The 16419-nt window shown below is 38.2% G+C and overlaps 1 protein-coding gene across 2 annotated transcripts in view; it reads left to right on the top strand.

Moving 5' to 3' along the window:
* HECW1 (HECT, C2 and WW domain containing E3 ubiquitin protein ligase 1) overlaps positions 1-16419 on the top strand; it is a 512769-nt gene that overhangs the window by 175358 nt on the left and 320992 nt on the right. For both annotated transcript variants that reach the window (XM_066342679.1, XM_066342680.1), the window contains one exon: positions 10086-10161. In XM_066342679.1, the coding sequence (XP_066198776.1) occupies positions 10086-10161 (76 nt within the window). The remainder of the gene's footprint in view (positions 1-10085; positions 10162-16419) is intronic.

Here is a 16419-nt window from a genome sequence, read left to right as displayed (position 1 = left end):
TCAAGCTTTATAAGATTTACTTCCACTTTTCAGCAGCTCCACTTTCTTTTGCAGGTGAGTGGTCTTCTCATACAGTCTTCTGTGGAAAGACTGTAATGTGGGCTCTGACTGGCCTCACCCAACCAAGCACTCTACAGGTTGTAAACTTATTGGGATATGGAAGCTGAAGTTGGGAATACATCTTTAGTGTGACCCCTTACTTCAGGGTTCTGTTGATCAGGAGCGCTCAGTATGAGGAATGTGACCTCTACTCCAGAACCTAATTCCTCAGCCACCACTGGATACTCAAATTTTACTTTTCCCCAACAAGATGAGCAGCAGGTTCAAATTGAGTGGGTCCAATTAGTCCCCTTTGTGGAAGTTCTTACAGTTGGTGACACCCTGGACTCAAGGAGGAAGACTGAGAGATTCTTCTCCTGGGGCTGACTGTGCCCCACTAGAGAGTGGCTAAGCACTTCAGCCAGATCCAACAATAGGGTCACAGGAACCCACACTTTAAATGTTTATGCTGCAAGCATCCCTTCCCCCTGTGCAATGTAGCCCAGTGGGACAGAATATCCAGCACTCAGGGCAGCTGACTGAAGCTTCACCCTATTTAATGCACATGAGCCACTGTGCAGGTGCTGATCACAGAAAGCAGAACTTGCCTCAGGTGGGCCAGGTGTGAGGAGCCCTTCCTTAGGATACCACTCTAGCCTGTATTGTTAGGTCCTGAACCAATGCTCTCAGCAGCTGGCAACTGGATAAGCCAACCCTGGGCCTCTCTGGCACAGATCAGTGGGAGACACTGGCCATGATTTGCCCTCAGGCACATTGTTGGCGCCACAAGCAATCTAGAGTTTGTCGCTGTCTCTGCTGGAACCAGGAGCACACGTAAATACTAAGCTGAACACCAAGGCTGGCTTTTACTCCCTCTGGGCTTGGGGGAAGGTTTGCTTAAAAGGCAAAAGTTCATTGATTCCTGCCTTTTGCAGCCTCTGTAAGCCGGCTGCTTGTTGTTATCAGCCACTGAAAAAAAACTTTGGTAGAGTCTAGAGCCTACAGCAATTCAGGGATTAGGAAGGGTGGCAGGTGTGTATGCGCAGCTCAGCCCCAGGTATCATTCAATTCAGAATTTTTACAGACCTCAGTAAGGTGTGGGCCCAGAAGTGCAGTGAGTGTGGCCTCTGAGACCCAGAGGTGTGGTCTGACCACAGTCCAGAGATTTTCCACTTAGTTTACTGTGAGGCAAAATCACCAGTCTTAGACTAGGAAGCATGTGCAGGAAAGTTCCAACCTCAATACCAGAAAACTGAGTTAATGACATACCCCTCTGCTTCCTGGCTTCTCAGAGTGACCCAGTCCCCATGATTGGGGCTGGAGAGACTACCGAGGTTGGAGCAGTTGCTTTCTCCCAAGCTGATGCTGCTCAGAGGGAACTGCTGCATCCAAGAAAGATGGTGACTGCTGTATTGAAGAATGACTCAGCACAGGGGTTCTGATGGCTGTTCCCCACAGTATCTCTTTCTGGGCTTCCAACTTTACACTCTTCTCATGCAACTTTAGTCCTCTCACCTCTCCCTCCACCAGAGCCCTGGCTGTGAACAAGATTTTCTTCACTGGCCCTTTAAGATGGAGCTTACATCTCCAAGAGCTTTGTCTCTTTCTCACAGACAGAAACTCTGGCTCTTTTCACCATCAAATGCTGGGTGGGTACCTATTCTAGGCTATGGGTCTTTAGGCTGGGGCTGACAACCCATACCTCTCAGGACAACCCTCCCTGCAGTGAAAGTCCCTCTGGACCTTCAGTGTTCATTGACTCCTGGGAGCGAGGCAGCCCTTTCCACATCGCTACCCTTTCTAACAATCTTGGTGTGGTGGCTTCTGTGATCTTTGGTTTTAGACTCCATTTAGTCCAAAGTTGGTTTTTCAAGATGATTGTTGTTAAACTAAGTTGTAATCCAATTTGGTCCTGGGAGGTGGCATTTAGAATGTCTGTCTACTCTACTGCCATCTTGGAATCCCATGCTTTTTTGGTTATTGTGGATCTTCAGTATAATTTGAAGTCAGGTAGTGTGATAACTCTGGCTTCATTCTTTTTCCTCAGGATTGCTATAACTCTTGAGGGTTTTTTGTTGTTGTTTCATACAAACCTGGCAATTTTTTGTTCTATTTCTTTAAAAGCCTACATTGGGATTTTGGTGGGATTGCATTTGTATATTGATTTGGGTGATATGGCCATTTTAACTATGTTGATTCTTCCAGTCCATGAACGTGCAATATTTTTGCATTTCATTGTTTTTTTGAATTTTTTTTAAATAATGTTTTGTAGTGTTCAGTATATAGGTCTTTCAAATCCTTTGTTAAATTTATTTCTAGATCTTTCTTTCCTTCCTTCCTTCCTTCCTTCCTCTTTCTTTCTTTCTTTCTTTCTTTCTTTCATTTTTACCATTTTAAAATGAATTTTTAAAATTCATTTTCCCAAGTTTAATTGTTGGCATATAGAAAAGCAGTAAACATTTGTATATTGATTTTTTATTTTGTAACTTTACTGTATTGGTTTATTATTTCTAATAGTTTTTCTGTAGTTTTAGGGGTTTTCTATATAAAGGATCATGTCTTCTGCAAAATGTAATACTTTACTTCCTCTTTCCTGATATGAATGCCTTTTATTTCTTTCTTCTTCCTCTCTGGCTAAAACTTCTAGCACTATGTTAAACAAGAGTGCTGAGAGTGGGCAGCCTGTCTTTTTCCTGTTGTTAGAGGAAAAATCATCTCTCTCAGCATTTAGTATGATATTAGCTGATGGTTTGTCATATATGGCCTTTTTATGATGAGGTGTTTTCCTTCTATTCTGATTTTATTGAGTATTTTAAACAGAAAGGGATATTGTATCTGATCCAATACCTTTTCTGCATCTATTGATTAAAATCATATGATTTTTGCACTTTGTTTTATTGATGTAGTATATTATGTTGATTGATTTCCATATGTTGAACCATTCTTGTGCTCCTGGAAAGAATCCCACTTGATTGTGATGTATTATTTTTTTAATATGTTATTATATTCAATTTGCTAGTATTTTGTTTAGGATTTTTGCATCTGTATTTATTAAAGATATTGGTCTGTAGTGTGTGTGTGTGTGTGTGTGTGTGTGTGTGTGTGGTGTCTTTGCTAGGTTTTGGTATGAAGGTTATGTTGACCTCATCAAATATATTGGGGAGTATCACTTCTTATTCTATTTTTTTGGAAGACTTTGAGAAGGTTAGGTACCAAATCTTTGAATGTTTGGTAGAATGTACTAGTGTAACTATCCTGTCCTGGAATTGTTTTGTGGAGGTTTTTGAAAGTTGTTTTTATTTCATCTCTGCCTACAGATCTATTTAAGTTCTCCACTTCTTCATGGCTCAGTCTAGGAAAAATGTTTATTTCTAGGAATTTATCCAATTTATCTAGGTTGTTGAATTTGGTGCTGTATAATCTTCTATAATAGTCTACCAAGATCTTTTGTATATCTATGATGTCTCTGGTAATTTTTCTTTCATTTTGTATTTTGTTTATATGAGTCTTTTCTCTTTTTTCCTTACTGAATCTAATCAGTAGTTTGTCAACTTTATTGATCTTTTTAAAGAACCACCTCTTTATTGTATTAATTTTTTCTATAGGTTTTTGTGCTCTATTTCATTTAGTTCTTTAACTTTTACTATTTCTTCTTTTTTGCTGACTTTGGGTTACCTCTGTTCTTCTTTTTCTAGTTCCTTAAGGTGTGATGTTAGGTTCTTTATTTGGGATTTCTCTTGTTTATTAATATATGTCTTTAATGATATAAACTTTCCTCTTATTATGGCTTTTGCTACATCTCAGAAATTTTGATATGTCATATTGTCATTTGTCTATATATAACTTTTTTTAAGGGAGAGAGAGAGATAGATAGAGACAGACAGACAGGAACAGAGAGAGATGAGAAGCATCAATCATCAGTTTTTTGTTGCGACACCTTAGTTGTTCATTGATTGCTTTCTCATATGTGCCTTGACCACGGGCCTTCAACAGACTGAGTAACCCCTTGCTCAAGCCAGCAACCTTGGGTCCAAGCTGGTGAGCTTTGCTCAAACCAGATGAACCCACGCTCAAGCTGGCGACCTCAGGGTCTCGAACCTGGGTCCTCCACATCCCGGTCCAATGTTCTATCCACTGCGCCCACTACCTGGTCAGGCTATATATATCTTTTTATCTCATCTCTACTTGTATAGCTTCTTTAATGCAGTCATTTTTTAGAAGTATATAGTTTAATTTTTATACTTTTGTGGATTCTTTACTTCCTTTTTACAGTTGAGTTTTAATTTCAAAGCCTTATATTCAGAAAATATGCTTGGTATAATTTCAGTCTTCCAGAATTTGCTGATGTTAGTTTTTTGGACCAAAATGTGGTTTATCTTTGAAAATGTTCCATGCACACTGGAGAAGAATTTATAATCTGATATTTTGGGATGAAATATATTATAAGTGTCTATAAGTCCATTTGGTCCATGGTGTCATTTAAGGCCTATATTTCTTTATTGATTTTCTGTTTGGATTATCTATCTAAAGGCATCAATAGTGCCTTGAAATCTCCAAGTATGATTATGGTTTTGTCTGCTTCTGTTTTCAGATCAGTTAGTAGATGTCTTATATATTTTAATGCTACCTGGTTTAGTGCATATATATTAGGAAGTATTATGTATTCTTGATACAATGTTCCTTCTATCATTATAAAATGTCTATCTTTGTCTCTGGTTCCCTTTTTGGCTTAAAGTCAGCATTGTCAGATTGAGTATGGCTACACCTGTTTTCTTTGAGTATTATTTCCTTAGAGAATTATTTTCCAATCTTTCACTTTAAATCTAATTTTGGCCTTGTGGCTTAGACATGTTTCTCAAAGACAGCATATGGTTGGGTTTTGCTTTTTTTTTTTATCTAATCTGCTACTCTGGGCCTCTTTATTGGTGAGTTTAGTCCATTCACTTTTAGGGCAATTATTGACACTTGAGAATTTCCTAGAGCCATTTTTTGTTTTGTTTTCTGGTAGTTCTGTCTTATTTGGTTCTTCTCTTTTTTTGTTTGTTTCTGTCAGTTGTTTTTGTTTGGTAGTATTTCATACTTCTTTCACCTGTTTCTTTTTTTTAAGCTGTGTATTTCTGTAGTGGCCTTTTCATGGGTGGTTATCATTAGGTTTAGAAAAAATTGTTCATATGTACAAGAGTTTTTTGTCATATGAGTACTTCTGCACGCTACCCTCCTTTGCTACAGATCTTGATCCTCTCCCCTTTTATGTTATTGTCACAGATTATCCTTGGTTTCATCATGACCTTGTTGGAACTTTTACTTGTAGTTTTTGTTTTGTTCTTTGTGTCTGCTCAAAAAAACCCTTTAAATTCCTGCAGTGTGGGTTTTCTGGTGATCAATTCTCTCAGTTTCTGTATGTCTGCAAAACTTTTTGTTTCTTCTTCATATTTTAAGGATAACTTTGATAGATATAGTATTCTTGGCTGGTAATTTCTCTGTTGTAGTACTTTGAATGTTTGGTTTCACTCTCTTCTGGTATATAGAGTTTCTTTTGAGAAGTCTATGATAACATAATGAGTTTTTCTTTATATGTTATGGTCTTTTTTTCCTTAGCTGCCTTGAGGATTCTTTCTTTTCTATTGATTTTTGACTGTTTTATTATGATGTGCCTTGGTGTAGATCCGTTTGGGTTGTGGTACTTGGCATTCTGTTTACTTTTTGGATTTGAGGTTCTAACTCTTGCCATAGATTTTAGAAATTCTCATTAATTATTTGTTTGAATAGGCTCTCCATTCCTTTCTCCCTGTCTTCCTCTTTTGATGTACCCATTATTCTTGTGTAGTTCTTTCTGATGTAGTTAGAAAATTCTTGTAGAGCTCTCAGGTTTCTTAATTCATGATTCTCTTTCCTTTTCTCTCTGTTTCATCTTTAGTTGCCTTTCTTCAATGTCACTGATTCTGTATTCTATCTGACTTGTTCTATTAGTTATACTTGCTATACCTCTGTCTTCAATTCATGTATTAAATTCTTAATCTCTGTTTTAAAAGTTTCAATCTACTTTTTTTTTCTTTCTTTCCTTTTTTTTTTTTTTTTTTTTGTATTTTTCCGAAGCTGGAAATGGGGAGGCAGTCAGACAGACTCCTGCATGCTCCCGACCGGGATCCACCCGGCATGCCCACCAGGGGGCAATGCTCTGCCCATCCAGGGTGTCACTCTGCCACAATCAGAGCCATTCTAGCGCCTGAGGCAAAGGCCACAGAGCCATCCTCAGTGCCCAGGCAAACTTTGCTCCAGTGGAGCCTTGGCTGTGGGAGGGAAAGAGAGAGACAGAAAGGAAGGAGAGGGGGAGGGGTGGAGAAGCAGATGGGCACTTCTCCTGTGTGCCCTGGCTGGAAATCAAACCCAGGACTCCTGCACACCAGGCCAATGCTCCACCACTGAGCCAACCAGCCAGGGCCGAGTTTCAATGTTCTAGATGAGGTATTCATTTTGTTCATTAACTTGTTTTCTGAGCTTATTAAGTTGCCTGTTGGTGTCTTATTGCATCTCATTGGGTATTTTTAGAACTTCAATTTTGAATTTTTTATCATTTAACTACAAGATTTTCATGTGATTGAGATGTTTTTTGGAAAATTTTCATATTCTTTCTGAACTATGTCTCTGTCTTGTGTATCCATGGTATTTGATTTCTTCTTCCTTGATGTCATTTGAGAGTGGTATTGAAAGAAATACCTAAAAAATTGAAAAATTATAAAAGTACAATAAGAAAAATTTTTTTAATTATGACAAGCAAAGATGAAAAACCACAGGAATATGATCAATCATAAACAAAATGATAAAAAAACAAAATATTTACAGAAAAATTATAATGAAAATATAAAAATTTTAAAAATGAAATTCAAAAAGAAAAAGAAAAAATAATTAGAAGATAAAAATGGAAAAAGGAAAAAGGGGCAAAAATAATTTTGATTTTGAGAGGTTTCTTCCAGTAGATGTTGCTGTATTACAACTTTTAGCTCTGTAAAGTTCCTGAGCTATTTGATGAGATGTTGATGTCACAATGATGTAGATGGGTCACAGTCACATTCATGGGTGGGGCATGTTGTAAAGGTCTTACAGTTTCAGCTTTACAGCTCTAACACTGATGAACTCAGTCTTTTGAGTGCTCCTTCCCAGGTCTCAACAGACCTAGGGACTGGACATGGAGCACCTCTGTTTTACAGGGAAGAGAGTGGCTCTGGTGAACTAGGTGTGGGTTTTGTCTCTGCCACTCTCCACACCACAAGGTGAGGGAGAAGGAATCTGTGAGGCTGGGAGCTGCACTTTAGCTTTCTCTGTCTCTGCTAAGTGCATGTTGGAGGCAAAATGTGGGAACACTGGCCATGACCCTGTGCTCTGGCCACTTTGGTTTATCTGTCCATCTGTCTCACTGCTTTTCTGAGAAGAAGGAGATCCAGTCACTCTGGGTTTCCTTTTCTGTACCCCTCAAGCAAAATTCAGCAAGCCTGAGCTTCCCCCTTTCCCTTAGTTCAGCAAAGGAAAAAAACCTGGTCACTCTAGGTTTGTCTCCTTTCCCCTCCAAAGCCCACTGTGATTGTGTTTTATCTTCAACCTCCCTTTTCACCCCATGTCACCTTTAGTCCACTTGGTGTGTGGATCTTTCAGGTGCATCTGCAAGCCCTGGTGGTGTGCCTTTGCTACATTATAGTTGTTCAATTTTTTGAAATTTCAAGGGGAGGGATCAGAAGTATCTTTTCATGGCACCATTTCTCTGACCAGAGAACTTTTTAAAACAATTGACTAGCAAGCAGAAGAATATTTAAGTAAAAAACCAAAATATATATGCTTTAAATAGGAAGGAACAATTGCATTATTCTTTATCATTGCATTAATTAAGCAAATTTTAACTTAGCATTAAATGTGCAATTTAATTCTACACTTTTAAAATATTAATTGAAATGTACACATTTTAGAGCTATAATTCTACTATACTTATTAAAAGTATAGTAATATTTGTTGTGCCCTCAAAAAAATTTAAATTCTGAGAAGGAACAAGATATATGTTTATATTTTTAAACTTTAATTAGAAGAAGTCATTCTACTTAAACAGATGCAGCATTGTCAGGTGTTGTGATTAGCCTGGCAAAGGTGACTGTGGTCTTTACCTAGGCATAGGTTTAAAAAAGAAAAAAGGTCTACAGCATTAAAGAAGTCTGAGCCCGGATTATGCTTGTGCATATTGGCCACTGATAGATTAGAAGAGTGGTTCCTCCTGAGTATGCTGTCTCTAACCTGTGTGCTGATCTCTGTTGCTTTGTGTCACTCCAGCAAAGGGAGGGACAGACTAAGAAGGAGCAGGCTCTCCAATGTGAATAGGGCTAACGCTTGAGACCAAACAGCCTTCCAATTCCTCATTCCTGATACTGTCTTCCTCTGATTATTATCAAATGAGATTCTTAGAAATACAGACACATAAAATTCTTTCACAATCTCTTACTCTGTTCCATATGTTGAGTCCCTCTACTGAGCAGCCCAACACCCTGAGATGCACCTGTCACTTGCCCTAAAATTAGACATACCAAGGAGTTTTTTTGCACAAGCTATGGCCAAGTACAGAGCCCTCCAGAGCTATCTGCTTCAGATGCAGATATTCTAAAGATCTCTTTGTCCTCTCCTTGGTTTGTAGTTGTGGGCTCTAGTAATGCCATCATTCCTTTCAGTCTTTTATAAGGCATTTGAAGGTAGCATTCACTCACAACCTTATAACATCAAGGATACTGAGAGGCAGGGTAAAGTGAGAGAACAAGCCCACACAATTTACAAACAAAGAAACTTGAGCAACAAGTTATCAAGTTTTTCGTTTTTCTTTCATAAGTACATATTATATATATATATATATATATATATTTTACAGAGACAAAGAGAGAGAGACAGAGAGAGGGATAGACAGGGACAAACAGACAGGAACAGAGAGAGATGAGGAGCATCAATCATCAGTTTTTCATTGCGACACCTTAGTTGTTCATTGATTGCTTTCTCATATGTGCCTTGACCGCAGGCCTTCAGCAGACCGAATAAACCCTTGCTCCAGCCAGTGACCTTGGGTCCAAGCTGGTGAGTTTTGCTCAAACCAGACGAGCCTGCACTCAAGCTGGTGACCTCAGGGTCTCGAACCTGGGTCCTCCACATCCCAGTCCAACACTCTATCCACTGCGCCACTGCCTGGTCAGGCCAGATTATCTTTTAAAAGTAGACTCTGGGTGGATTTGCTTAATACTCAGATTTTTAAAATTATTTTTTGCAAATATTTAATGGATCTAAAGGTAACTCTGCTCTTCAATAAATACTCAGAATTATTCTTGAGTAAAACTTACCTAGAAGAGAATGAAAACAAGGACTCTAGCTGTTTTGATTTACCCATTAACCCAATATATATCAGTAAGATATATATTGAACAATGATTTAAAGCATTTTAGCAACATGGCTTTCAAGTTGCTTTAGATTACCCATGTAGTAATTGTGTTCTGAAATTTTACAGGAAGGGCATTAAATAAAAGAAACTTCAGAGTTTCTTCTTAATGCCATGCTCAGATTCCTTCCTAATAAACAAAGGCAGATCAGAAGAAATGAAGATATAGCAGTTTAATACTATACTTTGTTGAATTAAAACATTATAATTACAGCAGTAAACATCTGTTTAATATCATTCTACTCCCTTAAGACCTGATTTAATAAACACATTTTTGTGTGCAAATTTGAATGTAAAAAGGCATTGTTTACATAATGTAGTTACAAAGGGCCTGTAATATTGCATTAATTGTGTTTGTTGATTTTTATTTCTCTTAAAAGTATGCCTCGTCTCTACGAGCAGTTCCCACTTTATTAATGGGAAATGACATTAGGTTGGTAGAAGCTTGTTTTAATCAGTAATAACCTAATAAAATCACAGGCTGCTAAGTAGAGTGTAGCTAGAGAAATAACTATGATAAGGTATGTTTGTGTTGGAGTATATCAGTTTCAATGCTTGTTTTACTTGTTTTCCATTTTCCTCCTTTTTACAGATTTTTAAAAGTATTGGCTCTTATGAGACTGTCCAGGGACAAGGAAGTCGGAGGCTGATCAGCTTTTCTCTCTCAGGTATGTTTTGCTTACTTGAAGGCCTTGTAGAGAGAACAAGAATGTCGACCATCAAGGGACTTGCTTCAATTTAACTCTTACCTAAAAGTTACTCAACCACTCTGTGCCTCAATTTTCCATCTGTAAAATTTAAAAATTTCCACTTTATTCTCTTTGACCTCATAAGGATATTAGAGGATTTAATAAGTAATAGATGCAAAAGCACTTTGAGATGATAAGAGAAGCTACTATTCTTCTTTTCTTCCATTGCCAAGTAGCAGTAATTGAAGGTTTTTATAAGTGAACGGTAAGGGAAAGCCTGAGGAGAGAAGCAGATAGTAGACATGTTGTCTAAATAAAATCTCAGTTAAGCCCAATCAAGTTGCTCACAAAGTCCATCCAAAAAAAAAAAACAGTGTAAACAATATAAAATCTGTAATTTATCTAATAGTATTTAGTTAGTAAATAAGAGTAATTTAATTTTTTAGTTTTAATTATATACCATAACTCAGTAATATATTTACAATGGGGAAACTGGGTAAAAGGTATTTTGCTGTTTTTGCAACTCTTCTGTTAAACTACAGTAATTTCAATATTAAAAGTATAAAGAGAAACTGAGTTGTCTGGGTAGAATGGTCTACAGAGCTCTGAGTCTCACACACTCAATTCCATTTTAAGTGGGTTTTGAGGGTATGCAATGGCATGAAACTCCAAGATGCTGGTGAATACAGTTTGACAAACTGTTGCCATAGCCTGTTGTCAAACCAACACATGTTGCAGACCATGAATGTCAGAGATCTAAGATCATAATGATTCACTGTCCTTGGGAGATGGACGATCAACTGGGAATTTTTATATTTAAGTGAACCCAGTAAAGGAAATGTGTATTTAAAGATTTATTGATAAGCAATTATAAAAAGTTACAGGATACAAGGATAATATACAAAAAATCAATCATTTTTCTATATACTAGCAACAAACAAAGTAGAACTTGAAATTGAAAATACAATATCATATACATTAGCACCTCCAAATGAAATACTTAGGTATACATCTAAAAATATGTGCAAGATCTATATAAGGAAAACTATAAAACTCTGATGCGTAAAATCAAAAAACTAAGTAAATTGAGAGATATTTTCATGTTTATGGATAAGAATCCACAGTACTATAAAGATATCAGTTATAGTACATAGGGTTAGAATTAGTGTAAAATTAATGTCAAAACCATAGCAAATCATTTTTAGATATTGAAAAACTGGTTCTAAAATTTATATGAAAAGGCAAAAGATCCAAAATACCCAGCAGAATATTGAAACAGATCTAAGATGAAAGACTTACAGTACCCAACTTCAAAAGTTACTATAAAGTTAGGATTCAAGACAGTGTGGTGTTGGTGAAAGAAAAAATATAGAGAACCCAGAAACAGACACCCCCTAAAGTCAATTGATTTTTGACAAAGGAGCAAAAGCAATACAATGGAACAAAAATAGTCTCTTCAACAAATGGTGCTGGAACAACTGGACATCCACATGAAAAAAAAATGAATATAGAAACCGACCTTACCTTTCACACACATACAAATAATTTACTTAAAATGGATTGTAATTAATTGAAAAATGCAAAACTATAAAACTCCTAGAAGATAACATAGAAGAAAATCTAGATGACTTTGCGTATAGCGATACCTTTTTAGATACAACATGGGAAATATAATACATGAAAAAAATGTCAGCTTCATTAAATTTTTTAACTTCTGCTCTGCAAAATACAATGTTAAGAAAATGAGAAAACATACCACAGTCTAGGATAAGATATTTACAAAAGACACATTTGATAAAAGAGGGAGGGACCTTCAGTCACAGAGAAGAAGGTGCATTCACCACAGCTAGCAACTCCCCTGGAAAACCCCCACAGCTCCTCCTTCTAAAGACCTTCATAGCAGAGTGAGAATCAAAATAAAACCCAGCTCGGGCCCTAGTCACTGGGTTGAAGGCATCCCCTCCCCAGAAAGGAGCCTGGTGAGACCATTCTGCCCCAAAAATGCACCAGGAAATGGTTCCAGAAGCGCTGCAACCTCAACAGGCCAAGTGGGGTAATAAATCCAGAGATGGGAAAGATTAGTACCCATCTGCTAACTGGTAAGATTACTGGTACACCAGCATCAGGTGGGCCGGGTGGGTGAAAGTCTTTGATGTGCTTATGATAGAGTTAAAGGCCAACTCCAGAAAAGGAAAGTCTCTCAAGAAGAAAAGCCCAGGGCACAAGGAGTTAGCTTCAGAGCACTCCTCCCAGGAGCCCAGGTTGTGGCCTCAGAGGCCGCTTCCTCTACTGTGCCTCATCTGCTGTGCCAAGCAGACCTACTTATACTGTGTGCTGCCCATGTCCCAAGCCTCCTAAGAGTGAATGGAATGATGAAGACTACTCTGTTAGTGAGAGACCTAGACCTGTATCCCTTCCCTGTGCGAGGGTGGAGCCCAGGCCTTCAATGAAGAGAATGAGGAGGAGGGGACATCTGAAAACCTTCACTTCCCCCGTGACTGCCATTATACAACATCACCTCCAAGCCACGGGCATTCTGCACTTTTGGAAGACAGCTGGTGAGTCCAAAGTGCTATGTGTTTAGCTTCAGGCTAAACCAGTTCTTCTCAACACTGAGCTCCATGTTAGAAAGGCATTTCAGCTCACACTTGTGGAAGAAGTTGCCACTGGCAGCTGAGCTTTCATTCCACCTTGTTACCTCCTACCTATCTTCTCCCCTGAGTCCATCCTCTTTGGGCAGCTGTGCCCATCTTCCATTCCAAACCCCAGACCTGTGCCCCACCCCTTTGTATAAGATTGCAGGCATCACCTACAAAGGGAAGCTTTTTGGATTAGCCCTGCCAAATTCCAGATACCCTGCCCCACTGGGCTCAGTCTCACAGGGGAAAGGAAGAGAGGCTCAGAGCTTAGACATTCAAAGTGTGAGTTCCTTAGAGCCTATTGTAGGGTACCAGATGAAGGGCTTAACCCTCTTTTGTGGAATGGACCACAAACAGCACCAGTGAGAGACTGTATCAATTTTTCTCCCTGAGACCAGTGGTTCCTCAGCTGAAAGAACTCTGCAGAGGGGACTGCCAGTCCCACCCACCCTGAATCAGATACTCACCCCCTTTGGGGGGGGCATAATACAATTGGAGTATCCAGCAATGGCTTTTGGATTAAGCTATGGAGTAGGAACCACTTTCTCTGCATTGAGGGTCTGACCAAGAGATTTCCCCAAATGAGGGTTCCATTAACATAGTCTTCCTCACCTCAGCTACCCTGCCCTACGAAGCTCACAACCAAAGAAGGCTCTGTGGAATAAGACCAGTCTGACCCACCTGACAGTCTGTCTGCAGAAGGTTCAATGATAAGATGAGGCAACCTCAAGGGGAGGTGAAGCAACTGACAGGTGCAAGCAGATCTTAAGGAGCTTAGGCCTTTTTAAAGAGCTGCCCTCAAGTATAAGCAAGAGAAAGTTCATTCTTATACACAGGTTAACACCACCCACATGTACCCAGGCATAGTAGATACAGCCACAAACAGTGATCAGAACATTAGCACCAGGAAAGAAGCCCATGGCTGGATACAAAAAAGGTCGGACATCAACCCGTTCCAAAACCCTGCCCAAGAGGACCCAGAAGCAACACAAATAGTAGTGGGTTTTAAACCACACAAACCTTAAACCCACTAGCCACACAAGTGGCACACACAAATGGGAATGAAGCAGACACCAGAACCTCTTTGGAATAACTCTGCCCAAAGGAACAGTCACTGCACAACACCTCATACACAGTAATAAAGATTGACCCTTAGAGCCAGAAAGCTTGAAAGGAAACTTCACCCACAAAAGGCCCAACAACATTAAAGACTCATACACAATAGGAGAGTGCATATAACGCACAATATAAATTCCTAGAGCAAGAAACTCAGGTGGCCTGGAGGTTTGTAACACTGAGCCCAACAAAACACCTTCCTCATAAAGATATCACAAGTTGGGAGTCAGAACAGAACTACTTACTACACAGACAAAATAGTCAGAAAAAATATATGCTCCAAATCAAACAACAAGATAAATCCCCAGAAAAAAAAATGTAAATGAAATAGAAGCAAAGAAAAAACCAGATGCAAAGTTTAAAACTATGGTTATAAGGAACCTCAAGGATCTTAAGGTAAGAATGGATAATCTCAGTGAGAATTTAAACAAAGAGATAGTAAGTATTAAAAAGGACAGAGAGAGTGATGTCAGAGAAATGGCGCCGTAAGAAGCGATACTGATAAATCTCCCCAAAAATTCAACAAGATCTTCAACCACAGACAGAAAAATCTACCTTTGGAGCCTCCAGAAGTTCCACACTAAATGTGAAGGAAGAGGCAGCAACAACCCCATAGCAGGATCATCAGGCTGCTAATTCAGGAAGGAAAGACTTGGAGAGAGGCTCCAGGAAAACAGACTCTCATTGTCGGAGCCTGCAAATGCTAATGAGCCTCGACTGCCTAGAAGACTGAAGCCCAATATATGACATCGCTATAGAGACTTATCACCTGCAAACCTCTACCTAAGCATACCACAGAGGCAGAACCCAGGGTACAGAGTCAACAACCAGGAAGAGGAAGAGAAAAGAAAAAGCAAGAAGATAACCTCTCAAAATCAAGAATAATCCATAGATTTTATAACCTATCCCACTTTATTATATTTGTTCATTTGTTTCTCTTATCTTCTTGTCTTGATTATTGTCTTCCTCTTCCAATTTGGTCATTTAATTCTCTGCCGGTCTTACTCTCTCCTCTCCTTGAACTACATTACCCATAAGTGTTACATCTCCCATTATCTTTCCTTTCTTCTTCCTTTCTCTCTAGGAAGGTTGCACTCCAAAACCCTTAACTCTCTCTCTCTCTCTCTCTCTCCCTCTCTTTCTCTCTCTCCTTTTGTTCTTTTTTCTTTTCCTTCTTTTTGTGTTTTTCTCTTTCTTTTTTTTCTTCCTTTATATTAAAACGTTTATTCTTTTCTCCTTTACTGTTCCTCTCATTCAATCCTCAATCACAAACAAATTATTTTATTTGGGACTCAAATTTTTCTTTGTGGAACTTAGGGGTTTTTTATTTCACTTTTTTAACTCACTAGCAGTGCTCCCAACCCTGCTCTCCATTTTATCTAATTTTTGCTCCACTAAATACAATAGTAATTTTTAAATTTTTCCCCTTTTTCCTGTTTCCCTCGTATTCTTCTCATTTTATCTCTTAATCAACCATCACCTAAAAGCAAATCATTTTATTCTTGACCCAAATTTTTTTCTTTTTTGCATTTCTCAGGTCCATACCCCCTTTTTTTGCCCTTTATCACTTCTCCCCAACTCAGGACCTCCATTATAGGTAGTTTTTGTTCTATTTAGCACAATATAATTCACAGTTCACCACAAGATTTTCTCAAAAAGAAGGGGAGAGGAGAAAAGAGGGGAAAAAAGGGGGGGGGGGGAATATTTTATTTTTAATTTTTATTTTTTTTAACTTTTTATTCTTTATTAATTCTCATTAGTACTATCAACAAAACCACTCTCAGATGCCATTAGGGAAAAGGAAATCTAATATCATGGATACAAAAGACAGAGAGGTAGCACAGATAGATGAGGAAAAATGTATGGAGAAAAAATTTAATATATTGGAAACCTCGGATCTAAATGACAGAGAATTTAAAAGAAATCCTAAAAATACTCAGAGATATACAAGAAAACACAGAAAGGCAATTTAGAGAGCTCAGAAAACAACTCACTGAACACAAAGTATAAATTATCAAGGAAATTGAAACTATAAAAACAAATCAAAAAGAAATGAAAAAATCAATTCACGAGCTGAAAAATGAGGTAACAAGCTTAGCTAATAGAACAGGCCAGATAGAAGGTAGGATTAGTGAAATAGAAGACAAGCAACTTGAGGCACAACAGAGACAAGAAGAAAGAGACTCAAAAATTAAAAAAAAATGAGAAAGTGCTACAGGAATTATCTGACTCCATCAAAGAGAATAACATAAGAATAATAGGTATATCAGAGGAAGAAGAGAGAGAAAATGGAATGGAGAACATATTCAAACAAATAATAGAGGAGAACTTCCCAAGTCTGTGGAAAGAAATAAAGCCTCAAATTCAAGAAGCACACATAACACCGAGTTTTCTTAACCACAACAAAACTACTCCAAGACACATCATAATGAAATTGTCACAAACCAATGACAAAGAAAAAATTCGTAAGGCAGCCAGGGAA

The sequence above is a fragment of the Saccopteryx leptura genome, chromosome 6, assembly GCF_036850995.1.
Source record: "Saccopteryx leptura isolate mSacLep1 chromosome 6, mSacLep1_pri_phased_curated, whole genome shotgun sequence".
NCBI lineage: Eukaryota > Metazoa > Chordata > Mammalia > Chiroptera > Emballonuridae > Saccopteryx > Saccopteryx leptura.
This window is presented reverse-complemented; position numbering and strand designations above follow the sequence as displayed.